Source organism: Xenopus tropicalis, chromosome 10 (assembly GCF_000004195.4).
Source record: "Xenopus tropicalis strain Nigerian chromosome 10, UCB_Xtro_10.0, whole genome shotgun sequence".
NCBI classification, from domain to species: domain Eukaryota; kingdom Metazoa; phylum Chordata; class Amphibia; order Anura; family Pipidae; genus Xenopus; species Xenopus tropicalis.
This window is the reverse complement of record NC_030686.2, coordinates 37,759,846-37,784,845: the sequence shown is the minus strand read 5'-3', so window position 1 is coordinate 37,784,845 and position 25,000 is coordinate 37,759,846. Positions and strand designations below refer to the sequence as shown.

The window sequence follows — 25,000 nt, the reverse complement described above, 5'->3', positions numbered from 1 at the left end:
TTCCAGTTTTTTTCTGGGCTCCAAAAAAATGTTCTGGAACATAAAAAGCAGCTGTTAGAAATTACAGGCCCAGCAGGATTGCACCTTATGGGCATTTAGGGCGAGAACAAGTTCCCCTTTATGCTTTCGGAAAGCACCTTCTCTCCCAGGAACTCAGCCAAGGGAACCCTCCTACTGGTCCTCTAAACCCCAAGGGATCTATATAGGAGGAATTTAACTGTGCCATACCTCCCAACTGTCCCGATTTTGGTGGGACAGTCCCTCTTTTGACAGCTCAACCCGCAGAAGAACCCGCAGTCCCGGATTCTTACTAAAAAGTCCCTCATTTCCCTTTGATCTCCTGCACTGAAGCTAAGAAAGATGCAAATTTAATTAAAAGTAGCTTTTGGCAGAGAGCCCAGAAATCTTAACGAGCGTCACCTGCGTTTTTACCATAATTAAATAAGTGGGCTTTTGGCAGAGAGCCCAGAAAGGTAAAAAGCACCCCCTGCACTTAGATACAAGTGTAACTAATAAGCTAAACAGGTCTCTTAGGCTGATGCCACACGTGGCGTTTTTACGATGCGTATTTTCTAATTCTCTCGGCGGCTGAAAAACGCCTGATATCATCATCCATAGAAATAGCTTGAAAAGACGCAAAGCAAACCACACAATGCGGAAATACGCTAGAAAACGCCTAAGCACGGATTTTTCAAGCGTTGGCTGAAATACGCCAGTACTTGCAAAGCAAGCTATTCCTATGGATACGCAAAGGCAGCTGCCAGACCTAGCGGAAATACACGGCGTTTTTTGCTATTTCGCACTATTAGCACCATGGCAACAGGATTTGCTTACGTCACCAGTACTAGGCTGAAAAACGCCATGTGTGGCTTGTGCAGCGTTTTTAGGCTGAGAAAAAACGCCGCGTAAAAACGCCACGTGTGGCATCAGCCTTAGGGGAACTGAGACCCACAGCTTAAGGCTGATGCCACACATAGCGTATGGCGTATATTATCGTCAAGCTGAAAAACGGTTGCCGAAAATATGTGCCATATGCTTCTACCTGTGCCTGCACCCGAGCATATTCCATTCATTCCGGTGCAGGCACAGGTAGGGGCATATGGTGCATATAGTGCATATTTTTGGCAAGCGTTTTTCAGCTTGATGAAAATATACACCATGCACTATGTGTGGCATTAGCCTAAAGGGCAATTTCACCTTTTTCAGCAAAACTGTAATAACACGTCCAAACCCCCCAGAAATGTGTTTAAACTTTAAATAACCTGCCAAATTTAGTCAAAAGGGAGCAGTATTTAGGGGGCGTGGTCACAAAATGGGCGTGGTCGAAAATTTGCCGCGCTGCATATGCCATTTATTTTTGTCCCTCTTTCAGTTTTCAAAATGTTGGGAGGTGTGCTGTACTGAAGTGCCAATGGGGCACTACAGGGACCGGTAATCAAGGCAAGTCTATCACTGAGGCAGCCCTGGGAAAAGCAAAGTTTGTATACCCCATTATCAATATGATGACCAACCTACCTTCCTTATAGCTGTTGCTGAACTACAGTTCTCTGCAACTTCAACAGGTGCTGGGAGTTGTACTTCAACAGCAGTGCGAAGACTGTGGGCCTTCTTCTTTCCCTACTCTGAATCACATTAGTAATTGGGGCCTGGAAAGATGCAGTTGTCCACATCGGACCACAAAAGTTTTTAGGCAGAATTTTTGTTTGTTTGGTTCCATTCTATTTGGCTGGCCGGTGCCACCTCTTAAAGAAGCGGCAGTTAAGTAGTAGAGGATACTTTCCCCACCTTCACATAGGGAAACTGTATGTGTCTGTTGTTACAGGTTTTTGTAGGAAGAGGAAGGTTTAAAGAAGCGGCAGTCGGTGACTTGGCACTAACTAAAAATACATAGGAAATTCTCTGCTTTCAAAAGGTGTCTTGCAACATTCACACAGGGTGGCGGCAGACTGGGTGCCACAAGGCCCAAATTGCGCTGGTCCGTCCATACATGGCTCTGTGTATAGCTACTGCTATAGCATACCCACAACATTTGAGAAATGTAAAGAGGAATAAAAAGAAATACTGCGCATATCATGGTGAAAATGTTTTGACCACGCCCGTTTGCGACCACGCCCCCTAAATACCACTCCCATTTTACAAAGTTTGTCAGGTTATTTCAAGTTTAAACACATTTCTGGGGGGTTTGGGATCTTGTTATATGTGTTATTAGTTTTGCTAAAAAAAGGTGAAATTGCCCTTTAAGCTGGAAGTCTCCCCAAGAGACCTGTTTAGTTTATTAGTTACAATTGGATCTCAGTGCAGGTGTTGCTTGTTAAGTTTTCTGGGCTCTCTGCCAAAAGCTACTTATTTAATTAAGTTTGAGAAACTTTGTATCCTTTTTAGCATTCAGTGCAGGAGATCAAAGGGAAATGAGGGACTTTTCAGTAAGAATCTGGGATTGCAGGCTGAGCTGTTAAAATCGGGACTGTCCTGCAAAAATTGAGACAGTAGGGAAGTATGCTTATAGGTTGGGAACCTGTGCTCCCCTGCAGTGATCCCCAGCCATGTGGCTCATAAGGTGCTCAAAAAAAGTGCCTTATATCAGTAGTCCCTGGCCTACGTGGCGGAGGGTGAATAATGAAAGGCTGTTTTGACCACACTCTTTTTAATCCACACTAATTTCAAGCCACACCTACGCTACCACTAGAGCTTTAAAGACCATACCCCACCAAATCATTGGGGCTCACTGTAGGGATATCACTTAATCTTTCAGAAATAAGAATTACAAGATTCTGTGGACCTAATACATTCAAAACTAGTAACAAATGTAATTGTGCATTCAGATAAATCTCTAACAGCCATGCTCCAGCTCTACATAGTGTTTACTGCTTAATCTAAATTAAACCCACAGGCAGGGTCAGTTTAGTGTGGGGCAGGGAAGGCATTCAGTATATACATTTATATTATTGCCATATTAAGTCAGTTCAACAGAGCTTTTATTATTAGGATTCCCAGATGTTCTTAATAACTGCCTGATATTTGCTATCTTATAAAGCTGTATATCCAGATCCCAGAGTTGGACGTCTCTCCTTTCCTTGGGCAGTGTGAGTTCACGTAAGAACTGATGTTGGATTGAGTTTATTACATTTTTCCTATGTTGGAGACATGTGTGAACATATTTTGGGTGAGTCAGACCAACAGACTGAAATGGATTAACACAATATTTTCAATAGTAACATAAAATATAGTACTCAGCCATAAAGCAGGGCAGGACTGCTTCTTACAGTGGGTATCAGATAGGATATGTGCCACTGTGACAGAATGCTCTGTTATACAGATAGCTAGAATCTCAGCCATAAAGCAGGGCAGGACTGCTGCTTACAATGGGTATCAGATAGGATCTGTGCCACTGTGACAGAATGCTCTGTTATACAGATAGCTAGAATCTCAGCCATAAAGCAGGGCAGGACTGCTGCTTACAATGGGTATCAGATAGGATCTGTGCCACTGTGACAGAATGCTCTGTTATACAGATAGCTAGAATCTCAGCCATAAAGCAGGGCAGGACTGCTTCTTACAGTGGGTATCAGATAGGATATGTGCCACTGTGACAGAATGCTCTGTTATACAGATAGCTAGAATCTCAGCCATAAAGCAGGGCAGGACTGCTGCCTACGATAGGGATCCGATAGGATCTGTGTCACTGTGACAGAATGTTCTGTCTAAATGCTCTTTCATAAAATGCTCCAGCTTTTATAAGTGACATGCACAGGAAAGTGGCACATACAAGAGTTAGAGGTTCCTGTGGTTGGTGAAGTTCCTGCACAAACAAGATTAGGCCGTTTACCCCAAACAGGTGGAAGTACAAAATCAGGCTCTTTGCTGGCAGCTTGCTCACTCATGCAGCGATCCTCGGCGGAAGAATAAGCACAGGCACTTTTACCAATGCTGCTTTACATCTGAGCTAATGTGTGGTAAAATACACCCAGGCTGCCATAAGCCACAGAGGAGTCCAACCCATTCCAGACACCAGAAGGAGGAAACCTGGTTTTGGTGACAATCCCAACAATATTACAGGAGAAAAAAGTGCTTAAGCAGATACAGCACAAGGCAATATTTGGTTCCAGAGACTATTGGTGCATGGTTGGTGGCTGTCATCTTGTGCTGCTTGACGTTACCTCCCCAGTTATTGCCAACCAGGAGCTTGCACAGTGGAAGTCAGGGTTGGATTGGCCACTTGTGGAACACCTGTACCTGTCTTTACTTGGCTGCCTTTCACTAAAGCAAATATCTGCCTGTCGCCAATAGTTGCCATTTAAGTCTATGGCAGGCAGCACAATTGCAGACAGTTACACACCGTGCCGGATCTTGGTGCACACCCTCTTCCAGCTCCAAAATCATCCTCATAGATAATTTTCTGTCGAATAACCATGGCTCCGTTTAAAAAGTTTATGAAGCTTTAGATTTTATTTTAAAGAATAATTTAGATACAAGACATAAACATTAGGGTTAATAAAAAGTATATGAATGCTGGACATGATTTGGCACAAACAGATGGGAATGGCAGAGTTACCCTGTGTAAGAGGAGGCAGAAGGGGATGACAGATGTGCAGTGCCAAATGTAGTGAACTACATCTCCCAGCATCCTTAGTAAGCCAACTGCTTACTCCAGAAAGATGTCGATATCTCGGATGTACCTCTGCCAATGAATCCACAGAAAGGCACATGGTCGGAATTCAAAGTGGATCGGCCGAGACACTTCTGTACATGGAGGCAACATTCAGTGAGATCATGTACAAAAATACCCAATGCTAAAAATACACTTTTTTTATCAGTAGAATGGTAAAATGTAACTTATTTCCAAAATCTACGACGAAACAGTTAAACTGCCCCGTGCAGAACATGGCAGCAGCGGCCCTAACTTGGCAAGAGCGCTCTAAAGGTCAAGATATGTCATTCTTGGCTATGACTGGTTTCTCTAAAAGGCAGACCATCGGAGAGAAAAAGCACATGGTTATCTGTAGAATAAAGTGTAGCGTAATGTCAAACAAACCGAAGAACAAATAAACCTAAAAAAAAAAAATAGGCAATAAATTTTGAGCTTCTGTTGCAGCCCAAGGCCAGTCCTTCAGCAGTGAAGATGCCCCCATTACCAATAGGCTCTGTGATCGACAATGCTCATTTTCTTTGACTGTTTCTGACAGCCCCTAAGCTTAGCTTTTCAAAAGCTGCCCAGAGCCCACTGAGCATGTGCAGTGCACTGGCACTCAAAATTAATCCAAGATGGGGAGGTGCCATGGACAACTTCGAAGGCCTGGATCATTACTGTTACAGGACTGCTGAGCCTCTGGGCTGGCACTGTAAGTCCACTATATAAAATACATACATTACTCAATACTAATCTTTAGACTTTTAGTTCTCCTTTAAAAGTACATGTGATTCTGATTTTTAAACGCAAAAACACACATCCTGCCTGTTTGTCGCTATATGTCCGATTTCCAAAGTGATAACAGCACCAAAAAACATGAAAAAAACATGAAGGTAGAGTTTTCTGAACCTTTGACAAATAAAACCTATATTAATGTACAATTTAAACAAAGCTGTTTCTATGTTATTGCCAATAGATCTTGAGGTGCAGACTAGGCCTAAGATATACTAGGTGGTTTGGTTGCTGCTATTTTTCTCCTGTTAAATAAACCAGGAACCGTCATGTAAGTCTTGGCCAGTGAGTCTAACCCAAAAAGTTGCAGTAGCTACAGGCTATGCAGGGCTTCCCATAGTAAAGAAACATAGAATACGAACGGAGAAAATCCCACCATCTACTGTGCCATAGGCTGTAAGCCATCTGCGTTTATCACTGCGCCATGTTAATATGAGACTGTATAAAAACAATAAATGGAGATGCTGCAGTGCAAACCATGGTAGTGAAATTGTACTTGAGAGCCCCAAACTGAAAGCAACCTGGTGCTGTGTGAAATACCAGATTAAAAGAAACCAATATTAAATCCACACTGTTGAACAGTCAAACCACTTCCTCTGAAAGCAGACAAGGTTCTGTTGAGTTAGCAGCTTCAGCAGAAACCGGCCACTGATGGAACAGTATATACTTAAATATATATGTTATACACAGTCAGTCTCCAAAGTGACGTCAGCATTGCGAGGGGCGGAACAAGTCTGCTTTAGATCCTTCAGCAGTCCTAGAGGTTTAGTGCGCAGTATGCACGTGGTATACATTGCACTTGAACCATATACCTTGTCACGGGTAAGCAGAGTTAATGAAGCCATTGCTTCCGTTACTGCATGAAAAGTGCTAGAACTCCCTTCACAACAGCAAAGGGCATCAGGGGGTTCTCTGCTGCTGCTACCGGGGGGCATTTTTTGTGCGGAACACAATGGCCAATGAATGAAAGAACCTGAAGTCATTTCAGCTGCAGTTCAGGGAAACTGGTCTGATGAGCACCACAAGGGCACAGTCCGTCTTCTCCTTGTTATATATATATATATTTACATATTTACACCTTGAACCTGGTACTTTTTTCTCCTTAGGCAGCGAGGACACTGTTTCACTTCCGCTTTGCATGGTATGTGGAAGACAGATTTACAGTCTCCGCATCTGTGGGTGGGTAAAAAAAAAAAAGACACTTCAGACAGCAATGTCAGCAAATAGCTATTCATGGATCACATCGAAAGTAAAGCTGTCTAGCAAGGCAGCAATATAGAAATTACCATTTTACTACCCCCCTCCATGGTCACTCACTGTCTAGCTAATTGTCCACGGGGCTTGGTGCTGCTAATATTAAACAAATAGAAGACAATTAATCCTTATAAGTTGTACCTCTGTACTGTACTGAACTGTTCCTATGATAAAAAAAAAAAACAAAAAAAACTGTAGTGGAAGTTTATAATATCTGTTGCTCTTAAACGGGGCAGTTCACCTTTACATTAACTTAAAGTACATTATAGGAAGGCCAGTTCTAAGCAACTTTTCAATTGGTCTTCATTATTTTATTTTTTTTTTTTTATAGTTTTTAAATTAATTGCCATCTTCTTCCAACTCTTTCCAGCTTATAAATGGGGGTCAGTGACCCCGGCAGCCAAAACACTTTTGCTCTACGAGGCTACAATTTTATTATTATTGTTGTTACTTTTTGTAACTTTCTTTTCTATTCAGACCCTCTCCTATTCAAATAACTGTCTCCCATCCAAGCCACTCCCTGGTTACTAAGGTAGTGTGAACCATAGCCACCAAATAGCTGCTGAAACTCCAAACTGGAGAGCTGCTGAACTGAAATGAAATAACTAAAAATAGTAAATAGTAAAAAATGAAGACCAATTGCAAATTGCCTCAGAATATTGCTCTCTACGTCATACTAAAAGTTAACTTAGAGGTGAACAACCCCTTTATGTGCAAAGTACAGGGCCCACACACAAAAGTAAGCCCTGTACGAAGGCCTTAATTACAGCATTCCCCTAAATGCTATTATATTGTTTGGCGTTTCCATTGATTGGTCTAATAGAGTGGCAACATATTGAAACCACTTCATGGCTAAGTGTCTCCCTTACCTGGTGGTCGTTTCAAACTGGAAGGGGTAAATGATCTCATCCTGGTTGCAGATTTGGCAGATAAAACCTTTTTGGCTGCAAAGATCACAATCATACACATGCTTGGTGGCCAAATCCACAGCGGCTCCCAGAAACAGTTCGAATTCCCCGTTGGCAATCTACAACAGGTAATGGGGTAACGTGGATCAACAGTAATGAAATGTGAAAGAAACTGAAGCTGGCCTGTTTTGTTTTACAGGAAATAAAGTGTCTAGTTCCCCTATTTGAGCACTTTATCTTAATTAGATAATGAAAGCTGCCATACCTGCCTGAAATCCTGGACACTATAGGTGTGTGCACAATCCAGTAGGTAGGTGCGGTTATCCAGGCTGAACAAAAGAATAAGAAAATATTTATTAAAAAAGGACACATTGGATCCATAACGGGCACTGTTTCAACCCTATGTAACTAACTATGTAACATATTAGCAACAGAAGAGCTAAAAGTAACCAGTGCATGTGATTATACGTAAGACCGTAAATATGACATATAGATAGTTATCAGAATTTATTGAGATTTATGTTTGTTTCAAAGATTCCTAAGTTATGGGGATTGGGGGGAAGTCATAATATACATTTAACATAGTAGCCGAGGGTGAAAAAACCTTCACTCATCAAATCCAGCCCTTCACTCATCAAATCCAGCCCTTCACTCCAATGTCTGATGCCCCTTTGAAATCGTTAAAACCAAAGCAGGCTTGCGATAATGTATTGGGAACAGCAGGCCTATCCCATTACTCCACTAGGTGGCAATCTGATTACATTTTGGAGCAGTAACTGCTTTTTTTTTTTAACTCTGCTAATGCTTAAAGGAGTGTTTTACCTAAGGAGGGCGATATCAGGCTTATCTGAGTGGCTCTCACATTACTATGACAGGAATTAGGGATGCACCGAATCCACTATGTTGTAAATTACGCAAACCCCGAATTATTTGTACAAGATACAGCTGAATACCGAACCGAATGTGAATCCTAATTTATGTGACAAAAAAATCACATGATTTTAAAAATGTGGCTTCTGTACGGCCAGAGGCATGGATTTGGCTGAATCCGAATTCTGCTGAAAAAGGTTGAATCTTGCCCGGATCCTAAACTGAATCCTGGATTCAGTGCATCCCTATCAGGAATATGAGCTGTCAGAGCAAGGACCACATTAATGAGCCGATGAGGTATATATTAAACCTGCCCGACTGACATATGGCCGATTTTCAGCCAAATAAAGGTTGGGTAGGCAACCTTGTGTCTGCCTGCTTACCAGAGATGATAACTTTCCTTAGCTATCATTCGTTACATAGGCACAAAGCATAGAGCACAAACAATGTTAACTCCCTCTTGTTCCCTTGTTTCGGAGGTATATATTGACTTTTTCTAGTAAGGAAATCATTAAATAAGTTGTTCAATGGCACGGTCTGCAAGCATGGTAAAACAACAATGTCCTTCATGCTTGTGGCTCAATATTTTACTGAGATAAATAAGTGTCAAAAACCAACTAGATTTTCATGGATCACTCTCCAGTAAACTCCAAGAAAATCAGATCTACCAACCTTTTGCGTTTGGAACCCACTGATCAGTGGCTTTCAGTCTTTCCGGGTTGTCAAATGGCCCCTTATGGTCCATCACTGGCCAAGGCCCCCTTTACTCATTAACAGAGTTATAAATACATGAAAACTACAGCTGTAGCATGGAAAATATCTAAGACAGACATCAAGATGTCTCTCTACCTGACTGCAGTTTGTCCTTTAGGCTGGGCTTCCCGCTACCCACCTCTTGCTTAGTTCCTGAAATGCTCCACTACGACAGGTCTGCAGGTATTCTGCCAGGAGCCTCAGTTTCTCTCGGCTGTGGCTGATATTGTGCATAGTGTGCGAGTGCTGATACAGGCCGCTATTGACAGACGGCACATTTATGATTGGTTCATTGAGCACCATATTGAGGAATTTTAATGCTGGTCTCGATACCTGGTGGAACAAAAAAGGCAATGTGTTCGTACGGAGGCAAAAAAGGATGTCTGTAACCAAAGCAAGATATGTGTACACTGCCCACTGATAAACACCTTTTATTTTCTAATGCTTACAATTAAAAGTTTTCTCTCCTCCCCCCAAAAATCTTGAATACTAGATTCCGCTACTTGCAGACATAAATTCAGGCCCTCATTATAAACCCAACTGTTGGCTAGGGGGTCAAAAGATGTGGCTCAGCACTTCAGGTAAAGATCCGCTCATTTTGTGACCTAATGAGTATGTGAACCTATTTATACAAAGGTTGACAGTAATTTTTTTTTTATGTATATATTTATATACTACAAGGCTGTCCACCCGAAGGCCCTGACTCCAGATGAGGCTCTCAAAGCGATTTTTATGGCCCCCAGTCTATTTAAGAGATTTACAGACCTCTTAGTATTACAATGTTCAGCATAAGCCATTGTGACAAGTAGAAGCCACTGTTTCATTGAAATCTTCGGATGAGCATATAATTCCTTTTCATGAAAAGACTGTCCTACTCACGGCTTGCTCTGTGAGGTCCCAGTTGTGCACCATTCTTGAAGGAATGACGGAGCCCTCATCCTGATGGCACCACTCACAGTAGTAAAGTGCTGAATAAGCGCAATGTTTGGCCTTTCCAAACTGAAAACCAATCTGTTTGTGGCAAGCTGAAAAGGAAAGAATTGCAAGTTAATCTGTGTAGCAAATGTACTAAGTGCATCAAACAGGGCTGGGCAAACTGTAGCCCTCTAGGCATAGTTGAACTACAAGTCCTACGTGCAGTAGGACCACATGTAGAAGGGTACAATTTGATTGCCAACCATAAAAGAGGCTTCTCTGACCTGCACATTTAAAGTTCTGGGAGTCTAAGCCTTTCTCAGAGGGAATGTACAACAAGTACTGAAACAGTGCATGCCCCCGGATGTGGGACTTTATCGGGAAGCTAGCAGTGCCCGCCAGTAATGCCAGCTCATCTGCCAGTTCCAAGTAAACATCTCGCACCATCTCCCTCCAGTGTTTGGCCTCGCTAGAGCTCTCAGCCTGCAGTTGCAGAGAACCTTTGGACGTGACCAGTTTGAAGCAGGATGGGCTTCCGAGACTGGCATCAGGCAGAATGTCTCTCACCATCTCAATACCAAATATGTTGTGTAAAACTTTCTCAGAGTTCTTGGCTAAGTAACACCTCAGCTCCCTTTCTGTTAAGGAGAAAATGCAGCGCGTCCATTTTTTATCCATCTTCATGTACAACACAGACTCTTTTAATGCATCAGGCTCCAATTTCAATGGACAGACCCAATCAAATGACTCAGTCTTTATGCTTCCAACAGGAGATGATGGGCTCCTTTGAGGAGACAGGAGCGGGCTTTCCTGGCCTGTTTTGGGAGGGTCTGGGAACTGTAAAACTTCCCACGTGTCATCCTTCTGAGGGCGGCATTTTTGTAAGGCTTCCCGTATCCTGTCAACCCAGTCTTGAGCCTCATCCCTTGAGGGGGCTCGCAAATGGAACCTTTTCGCTGGAAAATTTAAATCAAAGCGGCCATCACTCTGCACTGGGCCAACAGATTCGCATCGTATCAGGGTGCAATTCTCCAAACAGACTCGGTCCTCTCCTTTCAGGAACATGCGAAACTCTATGGGAGTCAGCTCGCAGTAAAAGCTTTTATACATCCCCAAGGCTCTTCTCTCGAGGTCTCCCATCATTAGGAGACCACGGAAAGGGTTGGAGAGGCCTAGGAACACATGAAATTAGATTATTGGAAAAACTCTTGGAGATAAGAGGACCAATGGGTTAGAGTGGCAGTAAACAGAAGGATATATTTTCATTCCTGCTCTCTGCATTAGATAAAGCAGTAGGCAGCATTAAACTGTCTCTGTTCCGACAGCTAAATACCAACACAGATTTTAATTTCAAGAGAAAGGTATTCCCTTGTATTCTTACAGCTGTGCAAGCAACATATAAAATCACTTGGTATTTCCCCGTAATACCCAACTGACTGTGCAGCTATAGCTCCCACCCACATCCCATCAAACACACATACATACCAATTTGCCTTCGGTGAACAACATTAAAAGCTTTATTGACTTGGCTGAGGTCAGAGATTTCACTGCTGGGGGGCTGTGAGGGAATGGAGGGTGCAGACAGGGTTGATTCTGTTGGAAGGGAAAGTTCGGGCCTCTGGAAATCATCTTCAGAAATCCAACTTCGGCTTTTCTAGAGACAGGAAAACAGGTCTGAGCATTGCTCTGTGTAATTCTATGCACAAGAAACAGATTCCTGCAGGCCTGTAACAATCTTCTGCTAGCGGAAACTGTGCATTCAAGTATCAGCAACCCCTTTAGTCAATCCAGCTGCCTACAAACATCTTCTCTTCTCTGCCTTGATGTAACTGTTTTAGCTCCCATCACTACTTTCTATATATTTCTGGTTGTACTACTTATGTGTATAACTCTGCCTGCCACTTGTGCTATTTTAGCTATGCAATTTCTTCGGAATCTCTTACCTACAGGCCAGTTACCTTCTAGGTATGGAACACATTACCTCTGCAATTCATTTACAAAACTCCAAACACCAGTGCTCAAGTCTGAGACATAAGAGTCTGGTATTCAGAAATGGAAGCCAGAGAAATGGTTTCATGCTACAGCTTTGGACTTCCTACTTCATCTAAAGTATTCAGGGAATTTGGGTGCTGGGAGTGGATTTTTAGGACTGTACCACATAAAGGATTATGAAGTAAAACAGTGAAATATCCAGCCTTTCACTGGGGAAAACTATCTCAGCCTGCATCAGGAACGGTAAGCTGCCATCTCCATTATGCTCAGCTACAGAGTCTCACCTGGTACATAAAATAAAACAATATGAAAGAAGAAAAAGTTCTCGAAAGGCTATCCTTTAGACATGGGACTTGCACCAGGTTGACCTGGCAAAAGTAGTGCCCATAAATGCATAGATATTGCACAAGTATGGGCAAATTCAAACTAGTTCTGCATATGTATGGCCATTGTTAATTTATCAGCAACTAGACTCACAGGGCATACATCATGATTATTTGGTACATATGGACCACAGAGACCTGCAATTAAGCATGTTAATAACAAATTTATACACTGTCAATTGTTATAGCCTGATTGATACAACTAAAACAATACATAAGGTACTCACAGGTAGTTCAGCCACAATAGGATGCTCTGGGACAGACAGACAAACCCCAGACTTATCCTTACTTACAGAAGTCACAGAGGCCAAGGAGGCAGGAGGAGCCTCCAGTGCCTGAGAGCAGCCCTTATCATAAATACAGCCATCAGCCTGGTCATTAATTTGTGCAGCTTGAGGAAGCTTATCAATCTGGTTCTCATGTGCATCATTTTCAGGGCTTGTTTTAAATGTTGGGCCTCTGTGACTTTCCTCAGTAGTGGGGTTTTGGCAAATAACAGGATTAGGTTGCTCTGGAGGAGCGGAAGGCTTGTCACTTCTTGTGCAAAGGCTTGAAGAAGGAGCTTTAATGCTTGCAGGGGGTGTTATTAAATCTGCTTTTATTGCACATTCTGTCAGTGGAGTTTCTTTAACATCCAATTCCCCTTGACATTTGATGCCCTGTGGGGTAGTTTTCTCTGGCTGAGATACGACCTCTCCCGAGTGGGGCGTAGGTAGAAACACCGTGGGGGAGTTTCTTCCAGACAGCAGAGAGACATCAAATTCAGATTCCCTGCAGAACAGACATAATACCATGATTATAATCCACAACAGAGTATTTTAATACAACTGTACTGTTCATCCTTTAGTCAATAAAAGGGGTTAATTATAATGTCTGTAAAGACCTTCCCCAACACATATTGGCAATTCAGGTGAAATGAGCTAAGAGAAAGAAGGTCACATTGGATGGTAGCATAATTCTAAATACATATGGAGCAAATTTTTTTGGGCACTGGCATAACATGGCAGATCATGTCACTCTATTAAAAGATCACACCACTGCTGTGACACCTTGCTATATCTGTATAACACCAGCTCCTCCAGTTGTTTCAAAAAGGTAACATATACCCCCTTTTGGAGGTTATTCAGTAATGCACCACGCACCCACTCTTCAAACAGAAGAGGGGAATCCATCACTTAACAATGGAACAAGGTGAGGGAGAGGTTGAATTTCACTGCAAGCCTAAGGGGTGGGGAATTGGCCCCAGGGAGCACAGAGACAGACAGTTTATATTATATACAGAATGTAGATATTGTATATAATATATGTCTATATTAATTTATAAATCTAATTCCACAATTTAAAAGTGAACTGTCATAGTCTGTGAAATCTCTGGTGCCAGTTTCCCATAAATATATGTACACATGCACATATATATAACATTTTTTTTTTTTTTTGCTTAGGTAATATGGAATAAAAGAACAGTTCAGCATCATCATAAAACCCCTAACATAGAGGGTATCACTCACTCTGCATGAGATTTATCAGATTCCTCCATCTCAGCTGAGTCAGCATCACAAGAAGAGTTTTCAGAACCAGAGTGGATACCACTTGAGGTGGTCCGATTATGAAGCAGCCCCTCAGAGCTAAGACTGGAAGAGAACTGTAAGGAAGCGCTGTTTGTGTCAAGGTTTAGGGGGGAATCCATTTTGCCTTTGCTTTCACTTAACAAAGAGCTGTTTGTATCATCCGAACTGGATGACTGAGACACAGAGTCCAGCGATTTCCTTCTGTGGGTTTCATATTGTCCATTTGTAAAGCGGTCAGAGTCATCAAGCCAGAGCCCAGCTAATGACAGCGGGGTGGCTGTCCATTCGTTTAAAATGGATGATTTATATGAAAGAGAGAAAGTCAAAGAAGCAAACCCTTGCAAGTAGCTAAGCACCACGTCACAATCTTCAGCATCCAGCAGCAAGGCAAAAGGCTGGTAATACTCGGTAAGCCATGACTTCTCTCGTTGCAAGGAGATGAAATAACATTCCATTAGACAGTCGTTAAGCGCCAGACGCAACCACGAGCGGCAGCGGCCTACATCAGTGTTAATGTAACTCACCCTCTCCAGTTCTGTAATCACATTGCTGCAAGAGATAAGTCACAAAGAATGTCAATATCATTTTAAAACACACTAACTTTAGTTATAATATGGAGTAAAATTTGCACTACAATTCTCAGAAAGATTTCAAGCTCTCTGCAAATCCTCTGCTCTGTCCATCTGTGTCAGGCATTGTGCCGTGTCTGCATTCCCTTAGATGTTGGCAAGCAGTGGCGAAACAAGAAGCGCTGGGGACTGGAGAGAAGGACTACTATACAGTAGACCCCTGGTACCCTGGGAGGGATTTGTTGTATAGTAGTTACACCAACGTTGGCAAAAATTTGACTTGTTTTGTGCTTTATCGCTAAGCAGGTCATCAGAGGAGTGCTGGTGGCTGAGCTAAAAAGGAGCAATCTAGCATAAAGCTCATTTGACTGTTTTTTTCTTTAAAACGGTACAAGTTTGTAAAGTTTTTACAAAAATATATTTTTTTTTCATTACATTAAGAAGCTAACACAGTTTTTCCCTGTGAAAAATGCATCACTCAGAGCACCTGAAATCTCCCCCTTGTATTTTGCCCTAAAAAGTAAACAGGTGTTTACCCTTATGTCTGCATGTTGTGTTGCTCACAGCACATGTCTCAGAGGAAGCTGTAAGAAGCAAAACACCTATAATAAGGAGCACCGCTTCCAGTCACAGCGCAAGAGTATGCTGTGTGTGATAAAAGTAACTGAATGCAGACAGATTAGGCTGCAATACACACAGGGATCATGAAACCAATATTTAAGCCACATATTTTGATAATGGCTGTTTCCCTCTGGAAGCCACATGGCTTCTCTCCAACTCACAGAATAGTGCATACAAGTGTTTTGTATGAACTCACCGGTGCGTTACAGCCTTCAGCAGTGCCCAGTAGGCAGGCTGGGGCAGGGGTACATGACGACCTTTATATCTCCTGTTCCTCTTATCCGTCTGGGCTTTGATGAATTTTGGTTTCAGCCCATGAATGAACACTGCTTCGAGCGCCACGCACAGAGCATTCGCATCGTCATCATCGCTGGTGACCACGTCATCCGTAGTCACATAACGGATCTGGAGAGCTCGGAGAGAAGTGGCCAACTTCTTGGTTATTCTCTGCATTTGCACCAAACAAACAAATGGAAAAAATCATTACTTACTACTTTTTAAACAGGAAGAAAACAAGCAATTCAAACTTACCTGACTTTTTGTCAATTATCAAAATTAAGCAAATGGGAACCATAGCAGTAGCTCATAGCAACCTGTCAGCAAGTAGCTTTGTTCTGGCTACTGCTGGTTAAATCAAAAACAATTCAAAGTTGCTCGGGGTAACTGGTAAATAAGCCCCAGTGAGTACCTATAGTAAGGGTAACTTGGAGCTAGAATACACATGCCTAAATTGAAGTAAAAAAAAAAAACAAAAAAAACACATAATAGAATGAGGGTGCTGTCAGTGTTGGACCAGGCCTTCTTGGACATTCAGGGCCCACTCATAAATGTAATGTAATGTAATGCTAGATGTTATTGGTGTTTAGCAGGCTTATGGTAGAAATAAAAAGGGTTGCAGGGAATTGTCCTTGGCTGAGGCCCACTAGGGTCTGTGCCAACCAGGTGATCCTTTGGTACTCTTGCAGGCCACTGCAACCCTACCTGCTGCGATAGGTTCTTTCCACACTCAGGTGGCTTATACCATAGAGAGGGCACTGTGCCCAATTCCTGTGTCAGATGTATGTGATCTTTGACATGTTATATAATCTCCCTTTATGTCAGAAATGAAAACAATTGCATATGTTCTACTAACAATTACATCTGATTTTTCTCCTTTCATTGAAATATGTGCAATGCCCTATAAAGTGAATGTATGTGGATGTATGCACTAAACATGACAGATTACCCAGAGAGGAGGATTGTTTGAAAAAATGTGCCAAATTCTTGTTCTGCATGTGGGCTACAACCTCACTCCTGCGCTTCCTCTTACAGAAACCCAAAGATAAAGTACTTGTGATCACACCGATGTGTCATTTACAGCTCCATCTCTGAGTTCAATGGAGTGTGCATTTATGTGCAATGCCCAGCATAAAGAGCAACGGCTCTGTCATTATACTTGCGGTTTGCAGGGGGTTTCTCTTAGACATTTTAGCTGCTGGAGTACAGTCCCTGGGGCACTTGTTCCAATAACACGATTTATAGTTTTATGAGGAAAAGAAATGGCTAACTAGCCTTGCATTAAAAAGGGCAAGAGAAGAACTGGCGAGTCCCACAATGTAAAAAGTGCACTGGGTGAACTGGGCCACAGTACAAGCCTTTTAATGTTGGTAAATAGGAAAGAATGAGATGAGAGGCAAGTGCAGATTCAACTGGGCCACTGTGTGCCCTAGCTACAGCTGCTCTACAATAATAACTGCACATCAGCTTTAAGCAAAGCATACTTTGCAGTGGGGGTGTAAAGGCTTCCAGTTAAGGTGGCCATACACGGGCCGATTGTAGCTGCCGATATTGGTCCCTTGGACCGATTCGGCAGCTTATCGGCCCGTGTAGGGGCAGGAACGAGAGGCATGCCCAACCGATACCTGGCCTGAAATTTGCCAGATATCGATCGGGCAGGTTAAAAGATTTAGTCGGATCAGGGACCAACTGCCCCATTGCCACCAAACGATCAAATTAGCCTACATTTTCCCCGATATCGCCCACCCGTAGGTGAGGATATCGGGAGAAGATCGCCAAGTGAGCGGATCTTCACGTGTATGGCCAACTTTAGAGATATCGTGACAGTCTCTCATTATAGTGTCCTGCTGTGGAATCTTCTTAGCAAAAGAGGACAAAAGGATATTTTTTAATAGCTTCCTCTATCAAAGAAACAGTTAAAAAAAATGGAGCTGTTATGTTTGGTTTCTTTACACAAACACAGGCACACTCCTCTGCTCACAGGCAGCCATGCACAGAGAAGGGTGTACAGGGAAACATTCAGTAGCTGGGGTGTAAGACAGAATCTCGTTGCCTTGTTATAACAATGAGGGCATGCCTGCGTCTAAGGGAGACAGGTGGCCTGGCCCATTGTATGAAAATAACAAGCTCCTGGCCCGTTGTTTACTTTAAACACTCATGACCACAGTTAAAAAAATTGAATGCTAATATTTTTCAGAGGAATCAAGCTTGGTAAAGAGAAATACCCTGCTTAGTACAGGGGAATACCCTTGCTGAAATAATTTTATTGAACCTCACTTTAAAGGTTATGGGCAACCGAAAGGTGATTTTTCTGCATTAGCTGTTCTTAGTACAGGGGAATACCTGCATGGGTTTTATTTTACAGTATATCTCAGTGCTAGACATGAGCAAACTTGGGGGTCTCTTCCTGTTGCTGCTGTATGTGAAGGTAATAATAGTGGGCATTGAGCAAGCTAAGAATTTAATTTGGCTTACAAGCTGTAGTCGGTTTGCACCAGTTAGATTAACCCAAACATTCATTAGGTGGTTTTACATATGTATTGATGATCATACAGTTCGTTTATTAATAATAAAGTTCTGTAAAAGGACTGGCCATTACACTGGTAGCATAGTCTGCCTTGCACCAGACTCCATTGTTCCCAAGGTTGCATGGAAAAAAAACATCCCTTTCCCCCTCCAACCATTCCTTTCGTGCTGTAATATTAAATCTAGTACAGGTATAGGACCCATTATCCAGAATGCTCGGGACCAAGGGTATTCCGGATAAGGGGTCTTTCCGTAATTTGGATCTTCATACCTTAAGTCTACTAAAAAATCAATAAAACATTAATTAAATCCAATAGGATTGTTTTGCATCCAATAAGGATTAATTATATCTTAGTTGGGATCAAATACAAGGTACAGTTTTATTATTACAGAGAAAAAGGAAATCAATTTTAAAAATCCTAATTATTTGATTATAATGGAGTCTATGGGAGACAGGCTCTCTGTAATTCGGAGCTTTCTGGATAATGGGTTTCCGGATAAGGGGTCCGTTACCTGTATACTCTTGTTAACCACTGCTGGGTATTTAATTACCCACTGAGACAGGGACATGACCAAACTTCCCAGCCTGCATGTTTTACTATACACGGGGAGGAGACAGAACTAAGCAGCACAGGTACATAAGTAAATGAGCGTTCATCATTAAACCACGACTTTGCCTGCACTTGGCAAACTGGTCTCACCTGCTTCACCTCTTTGGGCTCCTGGGCATTCTCCGAGGTGAGAGACGAAAGCATCTCAGCGGCGGGATCTGGAGATCACATGACAACTGAGAAAAGATAAAGAGTGGCTGAGAATGTGTGCCATTCACATACTTTCGGTTCTGAGAAAAAATGCAAGAGGCTTAAAACGATGAAGAGGCTGATAAGATAGGAAGGGAGGGAGAAGGGTTGAAGTGCAGATCATTTACATGGTTAGTTCACCTTGTTAACGAACAGCCTATTGGTCTTCATTCTTTAAAATAGTTTTTTTTTTTTTTTTTTAAATTATATGCCTTTCTCTTGTGCCTCTTCCCTGCTTTCAGATGGAGGTCACTGCCCCCGGCAGCCAAAAAACAATTGCTCTACAAAGCTACAATTTCTACTTTTTATACACTCTCTCATATTCCAGTCTTTCACTCAAACCAGGGTCTTGTTGCTAGGGCAAGGCAGGCATAGGCCAGAGCCCAGTGGTATTTGTGGGTAGAGGCAGGACAGCAACACCCAAAGCACAGCCCCTGCAAGCAACTGTTTCCTATTCTACTGAACAGCTTTTTGCCATTAAAACTTGTCTCTGGAAGAATGGCAGCCGTGTATCCAATCAAATTTGCTTAATGGCAAAACCTTGTTTGTCACCACAACAGACGCAGTAACCAATGCGGAAAGGCATTCTGATCGCCACGATTGTGCCCCTAAGCTATTACTTACCAGCATTAAAAATATATCCTATAGGGAAACATATTCTAAAGAAGACTTGAGCTTGTGTCATGCACAAAAACACCCTTTTTAAACTGAATATTTTTATTTTACAAGACTGCAAGTTGCCATACGGTTCAGCTCATTGGGTCCCTTCAGGGGAGCAACCAAATAGTGGCTCCCTATACAATTATGCTATTCAGCAAGGAGATCCCCCAAATAATGACAGCAGCCATGTAGATGACTTACTTCTACATACAGACAGGGGAGCATGTTATTTTGCAATGGTGTTACAGGCTGTGGGGCACTGGCAAAGTCATTACAAAGACTGGAAGCTAGTATATGTTTTATATAAAGGTTGCAATTTATTTATATGGAGGGAAACAGAGTAAGGCCTTTAAAGTAATACTCTTCTTCTGCTTTGCATATTACGCAGGCTCATTTTACTCAGGCTGGCCAAACGAGTGTCTATGTATAATTGAATTTACAGAGGGCAGAGGTAGAACCAATAAAAGGACTGGAATGCTTGTCAACAGAGAAGTGCAGGAGTCATAAAATTGTAAACCTTTGTCTAATTATATTTTATAAAGGGAAGCGCATAGCATTATTTTATATATGAGCCCCTGAGAATCCTTCCTTTGCTGTGACAGGCACAGGATAAATGGTGTACTTCCCCTTTAAAATAACTGCTACAGATAAACCCACATTCTGAACTCAAAATGACTTCTTATATAAAACTACAATCTGGCAGTGAAGTGGTAAATAGCTGTTGCAATTAAATCTACTTTTTGACTTAAAAAAAAAAGAACTCAGAAAAATGCTCAAATCTTAAGGGTTGCTGTTTTGTAAAGCAATGATGCTGTCCTACGAATACTGAGTAATTGCTCCAGAAGAAGAAAAGTAGGAAAAGTAGAAAAGTCACCACTAAAATCTGTTTTTACCTCAATGAAAAAGAAAACATGTTTGGGTGGGTAAAATTCATTTAAAAAATCTGGCAAATCATTCTTCCCAAAATGACTCAATGGTTTTGCAGATATGTATAGGCACCACCATGTGAGACGTCTCGTCCCTCACAGCCGGGTGTCACATGGCAAACTGACAGATAAACAGCACAAAGTGCAGGACACTGCCCAGCACTGACATCTTCCAAAAACTCCCATGACCCCACATCAATGCAAATTCAATTTAGTTATTAAAAAAAAAACAAATGACATAACCTAGGAGAAATTCTTCATATTTATAGTGCATAACAGAGATCAGGCATCATTCACATCTGTCCCTGTACCAGCAGAGCTTACAATCTATGGATTGTGGCGGAAAAAAATTGGAGTACCTGGAGGAAACCCATCAGTGATAACCACTGCATTGGGAACAACAATAGGAGTCATTTTAAAATAAACACAAATAAATACACACCCAGTGTGCAAGTGCCACAAGGAAGTGGGAAACTGCCACCCTATAGAAAGAGGGCACATGTAAACACAGGCCCATTGATTACCAGCAAGATAAATAGCTTAAGGTTAAAGTAAATAGCTTAACATTACAGGATGACAACTCAAGGCTGGTAAGTACCCATGGGTACAAGGAAGAGGCATGTAGGTACCAGGGGTAAGAAAGAATTAAGCAGTAAGCTAATCCTGAGCACAAGGATCTTAAATGGGTGCCCCCTGTCACAATCATGGAGCAGGTGGGTGTCACCCCCATCGCAACCAAGGGGCAGGTGGGTGATCCCTCATCACAATCAAGGGGCAGGTGGGTGCTACCGCAGTCACAACCAAGGAGCAGGTGGGTGCCAGCCCAGTCGCAACCAAGGGGCAGGTGGGTGCCAGCCCAGTCGCAACCAAGGGGCAGGTGGGTGCCAGCCCAGTCGCAACCAAGGGGCAGGTGGGTGCCAGCCCAGTCGCAACCAAGGGGCAGGTGGGTGCCAGCCCAGTCGCAACCAAGGGGCAGGTGGGTGCCAGCCCAGTCGCAACCAAGGGGCAGGTGGGTGCCAGCCCAGTCGCAACCATGGGGCAGGTGGGTGCCCCCCAGTCGCAACCAAGGGGCAGGTGGGTGCCCCCCAGTCGCAACCAAGGGGCAGGTGGGTGCCCCCCAGTCGCAACCAAGGGGCAGGTGGGTGCCCCCCAGTCGCAACCAAGGGGCAGGTGGGTGCCCCCCAGTCGCAACCAAGGGGCAGGTGGGTGCCCCCCAGTCGCAACCAAGGGGCAGGTGGGTGCCCCCCAGTCGCAACCAAGGGGCAGGTGGGTGCCCCCCAGTCGCAACCAAGGGGCAGGTGGGTGCCCCCCAGTCGCAACCAAGGGGCAGGTGGGTGCCCCCCAGTCGCAACCAAGGGGCAGGTGGGTGCCCCCCAGTCGCAACCAAGGGGCAGGTGGGTGCCCCCCAGTCGCAACCAAGGGGCAGGTGGGTGCCCCCCAGTCGCAACCAAGGGGCAGGTGGGTGCCACCCAGTCGCAACCAAGGGGCAGGTGGGTGCCACCCAGTCGCAACCAAGGGGCAGGTGGGTGCCACCCAGTCGCAACCAAGGGGCAGGTGGGTGCCACCCAGTCGCAACCAAGGGGCAGGTGGGTGCCACCCAGTCGCAACCAAGGGGAAGGTGGGTGCCACCCAGTCGCAACCAAGGGGCAGGTGGGTGCCCCCCAGTCGCAACCAAGGGGAAGGTGGGTGCCACCCAGTCGCAACCAAGGGGCAGGTGGGTGCCACCCAGTCGCAACCAAGGGGCAGGTGGGTGCCCCCCAGTCACAACCAAGGGGCAGGTGGGTGCCAGCCCAGTCACAACCAAGGGGCAGGTGGGTGCCAGCCCAGTTACAACCAAGGGGCAGGTGGGTGCCAGCCCAGTTACAACCAAGGGGCAGGTGGGTGCCACCCAGTCACAACCAAGGGGCAGGTGGGTGCCAGCCCAGTTACAACCAAGGGGCAGGTGGGTGCCAGCCCAGTTACAACCAAGGAGCAGGTGGGTGCCAGCCCAGTTACAACCAAGGGGCAGGTGGGTGCCACCCAGTCACAACCAAGGGGCAGGTGGGTGCCAGCCCAGTCACAACCAAGGGGCAGGTGGGTGCCAGCCCAGTCACAACCAAGGGGCAGGTGGGTGCCAGCCCAGTTACAACCAAGGGGCAGGTGGGTGCCAGCCCAGTTACAACCAAGGGGCAGGTGGGTGCCACCCAGTCACAACCAAGGGGCAGGTGGGTGCCACCCAGTCACAACCAAGGGGCAGGTGGGTGCCAGCCCAGTCACAACCAAGGGGCAGGTGGGTGCCAGCCCAGTCACAACCAAGGGGCAGGTGGGTGCCAGCCCAGTTACAACCAAGGGGCAGGTGGGTGCCAGCCCAGTTACAACCAAGGGGCAGGTGGGTGCCACCCAGTCACAACCAAGGGGCAGGTGGGTGCCAGCCCAGTTACAACCAAGGGGCAGGTGGGTGCCAGCCCAGTTACAACCAAGGAGCAGGTGGGTGCCAGCCCAGTTACAACCAAGGGGCAGGTGGGTGCCACCCAGTCACAACCAAGGGGCAGGTGGGTGCCAGCCCAGTTACAACCAAGGGGCAGGTGGGTGCCCCCCAGTCACAACCAAGGGGCAGGTGGGTGCCCCCCAGTCACAACCAAGGGGCAGGTGGGTGCCCCCCAGTCACAACCAAGGGGCAGGTGGGTGCCCCCCAGTCACAAGAAAGGAGCAAGTGGACGCTCCCCAGTTACAAGCAAGGGGCAGGTGGGTGCCAGCCCAGTTACAACCAAGGGGCAGGTGGGTGCCACCCAGTCACAACCAAGGGGCAGGTGGGTGCCAGCCCAGTTACAACCAAGGGGCAGGTGGGTGCCAGCCCAGTTACAACCAAGGAGCAGGTGGGTGCCAGCCCAGTTACAACCAAGGGGCAGGTGGGTGCCACCCAGTCACAACCAAGGGGCAGGTGGGTGCCAGCCCAGTTACAACCAAGGGGCAGGTGGGTGCCCCCCAGTCACAACCAAGGGGCAGGTGGGTGCCCCCCAGTCACAACCAAGGGGCAGGTGGGTGCCCCCCAGTCACAACCAAGGGGCAGGTGGGTGCCCCCCAGTCACAACCAAGGGGCAGGTGGGTGCCCCCCAGTCACAAGAAAGGAGCAAGTGGACGCTCCCCAGTTACAAGCAAGGGGCAGGTGGGTGCCAGCCCAGTTACAACCAAGGGGCAGGTGGGTGCCACCCAGTCACAACCAAGGGGCAGGTGGGTGCCAGCCCAGTTACAACCAAGGGGCAGGTGGGTGCCAGCCCAGTTACAACCAAGGAGCAGGTGGGTGCCAGCCCAGTTACAACCAAGGGGCAGGTGGGTGCCACCCAGTCACAACCAAGGGGCAGGTGGGTGCCAGCCCAGTTACAACCAAGGGGCAGGTGGGTGCCCCCCAGTCACAACCAAGGGGCAGGTGGGTGCCCCCCAGTCACAACCAAGGGGCAGGTGGGTGCCCCCCAGTCACAAGAAAGGAGCAAGTGGACGCTCCCCAGTTACAAGCAAGGGGCAGGTGGGTGCCAGCCCAGTTACAACCAAGGGGCAGGTGGGTGCCACCCAGTCACAACCAAGGGGCAGGTGGGTGCCCCCCAGTCACAAGAAAGGAGCAAGTGGACGCTCCCCAGTTACAAGCAAGGGGCAGGTGGGTGCCAGCCCAGTTACAACCAAGGGGCAGGTGGGTGCCCCCCAGTCACAAGAAAGGAGCAAGTGGACGCTCCCCAGTTACAAGCAAGGGGCAGGTGGGTCCCCCCGACACAAGGAAGAGGCAGGTTATTGCCCCTGCCTGGGTACAATGAGAGGTGCCAGTGGGTACCCAGAAGAGGCAGGTAGGTAGGCAGCACAGTAAGAAGTATCAGCACAGGGGTTGCATTAGAGTGAGATACGCTAGCGACACTCAGTAAATTGGCGCAATGCTGCTGGTTACCTGTGCGGATAGAAGACTCCAGGTGCCCGAGCAAACAGCGCAGCCAACACTCGCACCTCCTGCTCCTCCTGCCCCTACCGCTGCTGCTCTTTCTCTTCAGGGGACACTTCGTTTCCGGTCACGTGAACTCCATTCCACTTGACGTTCATGGGAGGCGGGGCCCAGAGAGGGACGCAACACTGTGGGCGGGGCGTGGGATGGGCCTGCTTCTGGGAGAGTGGCCGTACGGCGCTACTAGCTTCTGTTGTGCTGTGTTCATGCCGTTTATCGGGGGATTAAACTGAGACAACTCTGGAACGGTGCGGGGAGTTGATTATTTTTAGGCTGGGTTAGGGCGTAGTAGTAGTAGAAGTAGTTTAATAAATATTAATAAACAAATATATATAAAATTAAAATAACATAATTAAAATTAATATAAAATAAATATATATTAGATTCAAGTAAAGAACACACTAGGTTTAAAGACTCTACATCTGGCTGAAAACTGTTTCTTCTGTGCTTTGTAAAGTAGTTCACTATGGGGTATATTTATGATGCTGTCAAGCATTACTGGTGATGTTGCCCAGGACAACCAATCAGCAATTAGATTTCAACAGCATCTGATTGGCTGCTATAAGCAACATCACCATTTATGTTTTACTCCACTT

General features: G+C 45.2%; 1 protein-coding gene across 1 annotated transcript; it reads right to left on the bottom strand.

The window, feature by feature from the left end:
- Positions 1 to 4,418: 4,418 nt before the first annotated feature.
- Positions 4,419 to 24,533, bottom strand: plekhm1 (pleckstrin homology and RUN domain containing M1). The gene is made up of 12 exons (XM_002933177.5): positions 24,354 to 24,533; positions 18,756 to 18,841; positions 15,449 to 15,699; positions 14,003 to 14,611; positions 12,722 to 13,265; positions 11,605 to 11,773; positions 10,404 to 11,291; positions 10,084 to 10,229; positions 9,344 to 9,537; positions 7,847 to 7,910; positions 7,543 to 7,700; positions 4,419 to 6,592 (listed from the first exon to the last, which is right to left on the bottom strand). The coding sequence occupies exons 2-12, from the start codon at positions 18,807 to 18,809 to the stop codon at positions 6,484 to 6,486; spliced, it is 3,186 nt and encodes a 1,061-aa protein (XP_002933223.2). The 5' UTR covers positions 18,810 to 18,841; positions 24,354 to 24,533; the 3' UTR covers positions 4,419 to 6,483.
- Between the last annotated feature and the right edge of the window lie 467 nt (positions 24,534 to 25,000).

Excerpts from the sequence above, each read along its gene's own strand:
- plekhm1 (XM_002933177.5), bottom strand. The coding sequence starts at position 18,809 with ATGCTTTCGTCTCTCACCTCGGAGAATGCCCAGGAGCCCAAAGAGGTG. Across the intron at positions 11,292-11,604 it reads TGTTCACCGAAGGCAAATTG|GCCTCTCCAACCCTTTCCGT; the intron begins GTATGTATGTGT and ends ATGTGTTCCTAG. Across the intron at positions 9,538-10,083 it reads GGGACCTCACAGAGCAAGCC|GTATCGAGACCAGCATTAAA; the intron begins GTGAGTAGGACA and ends TTGTTCCACCAG.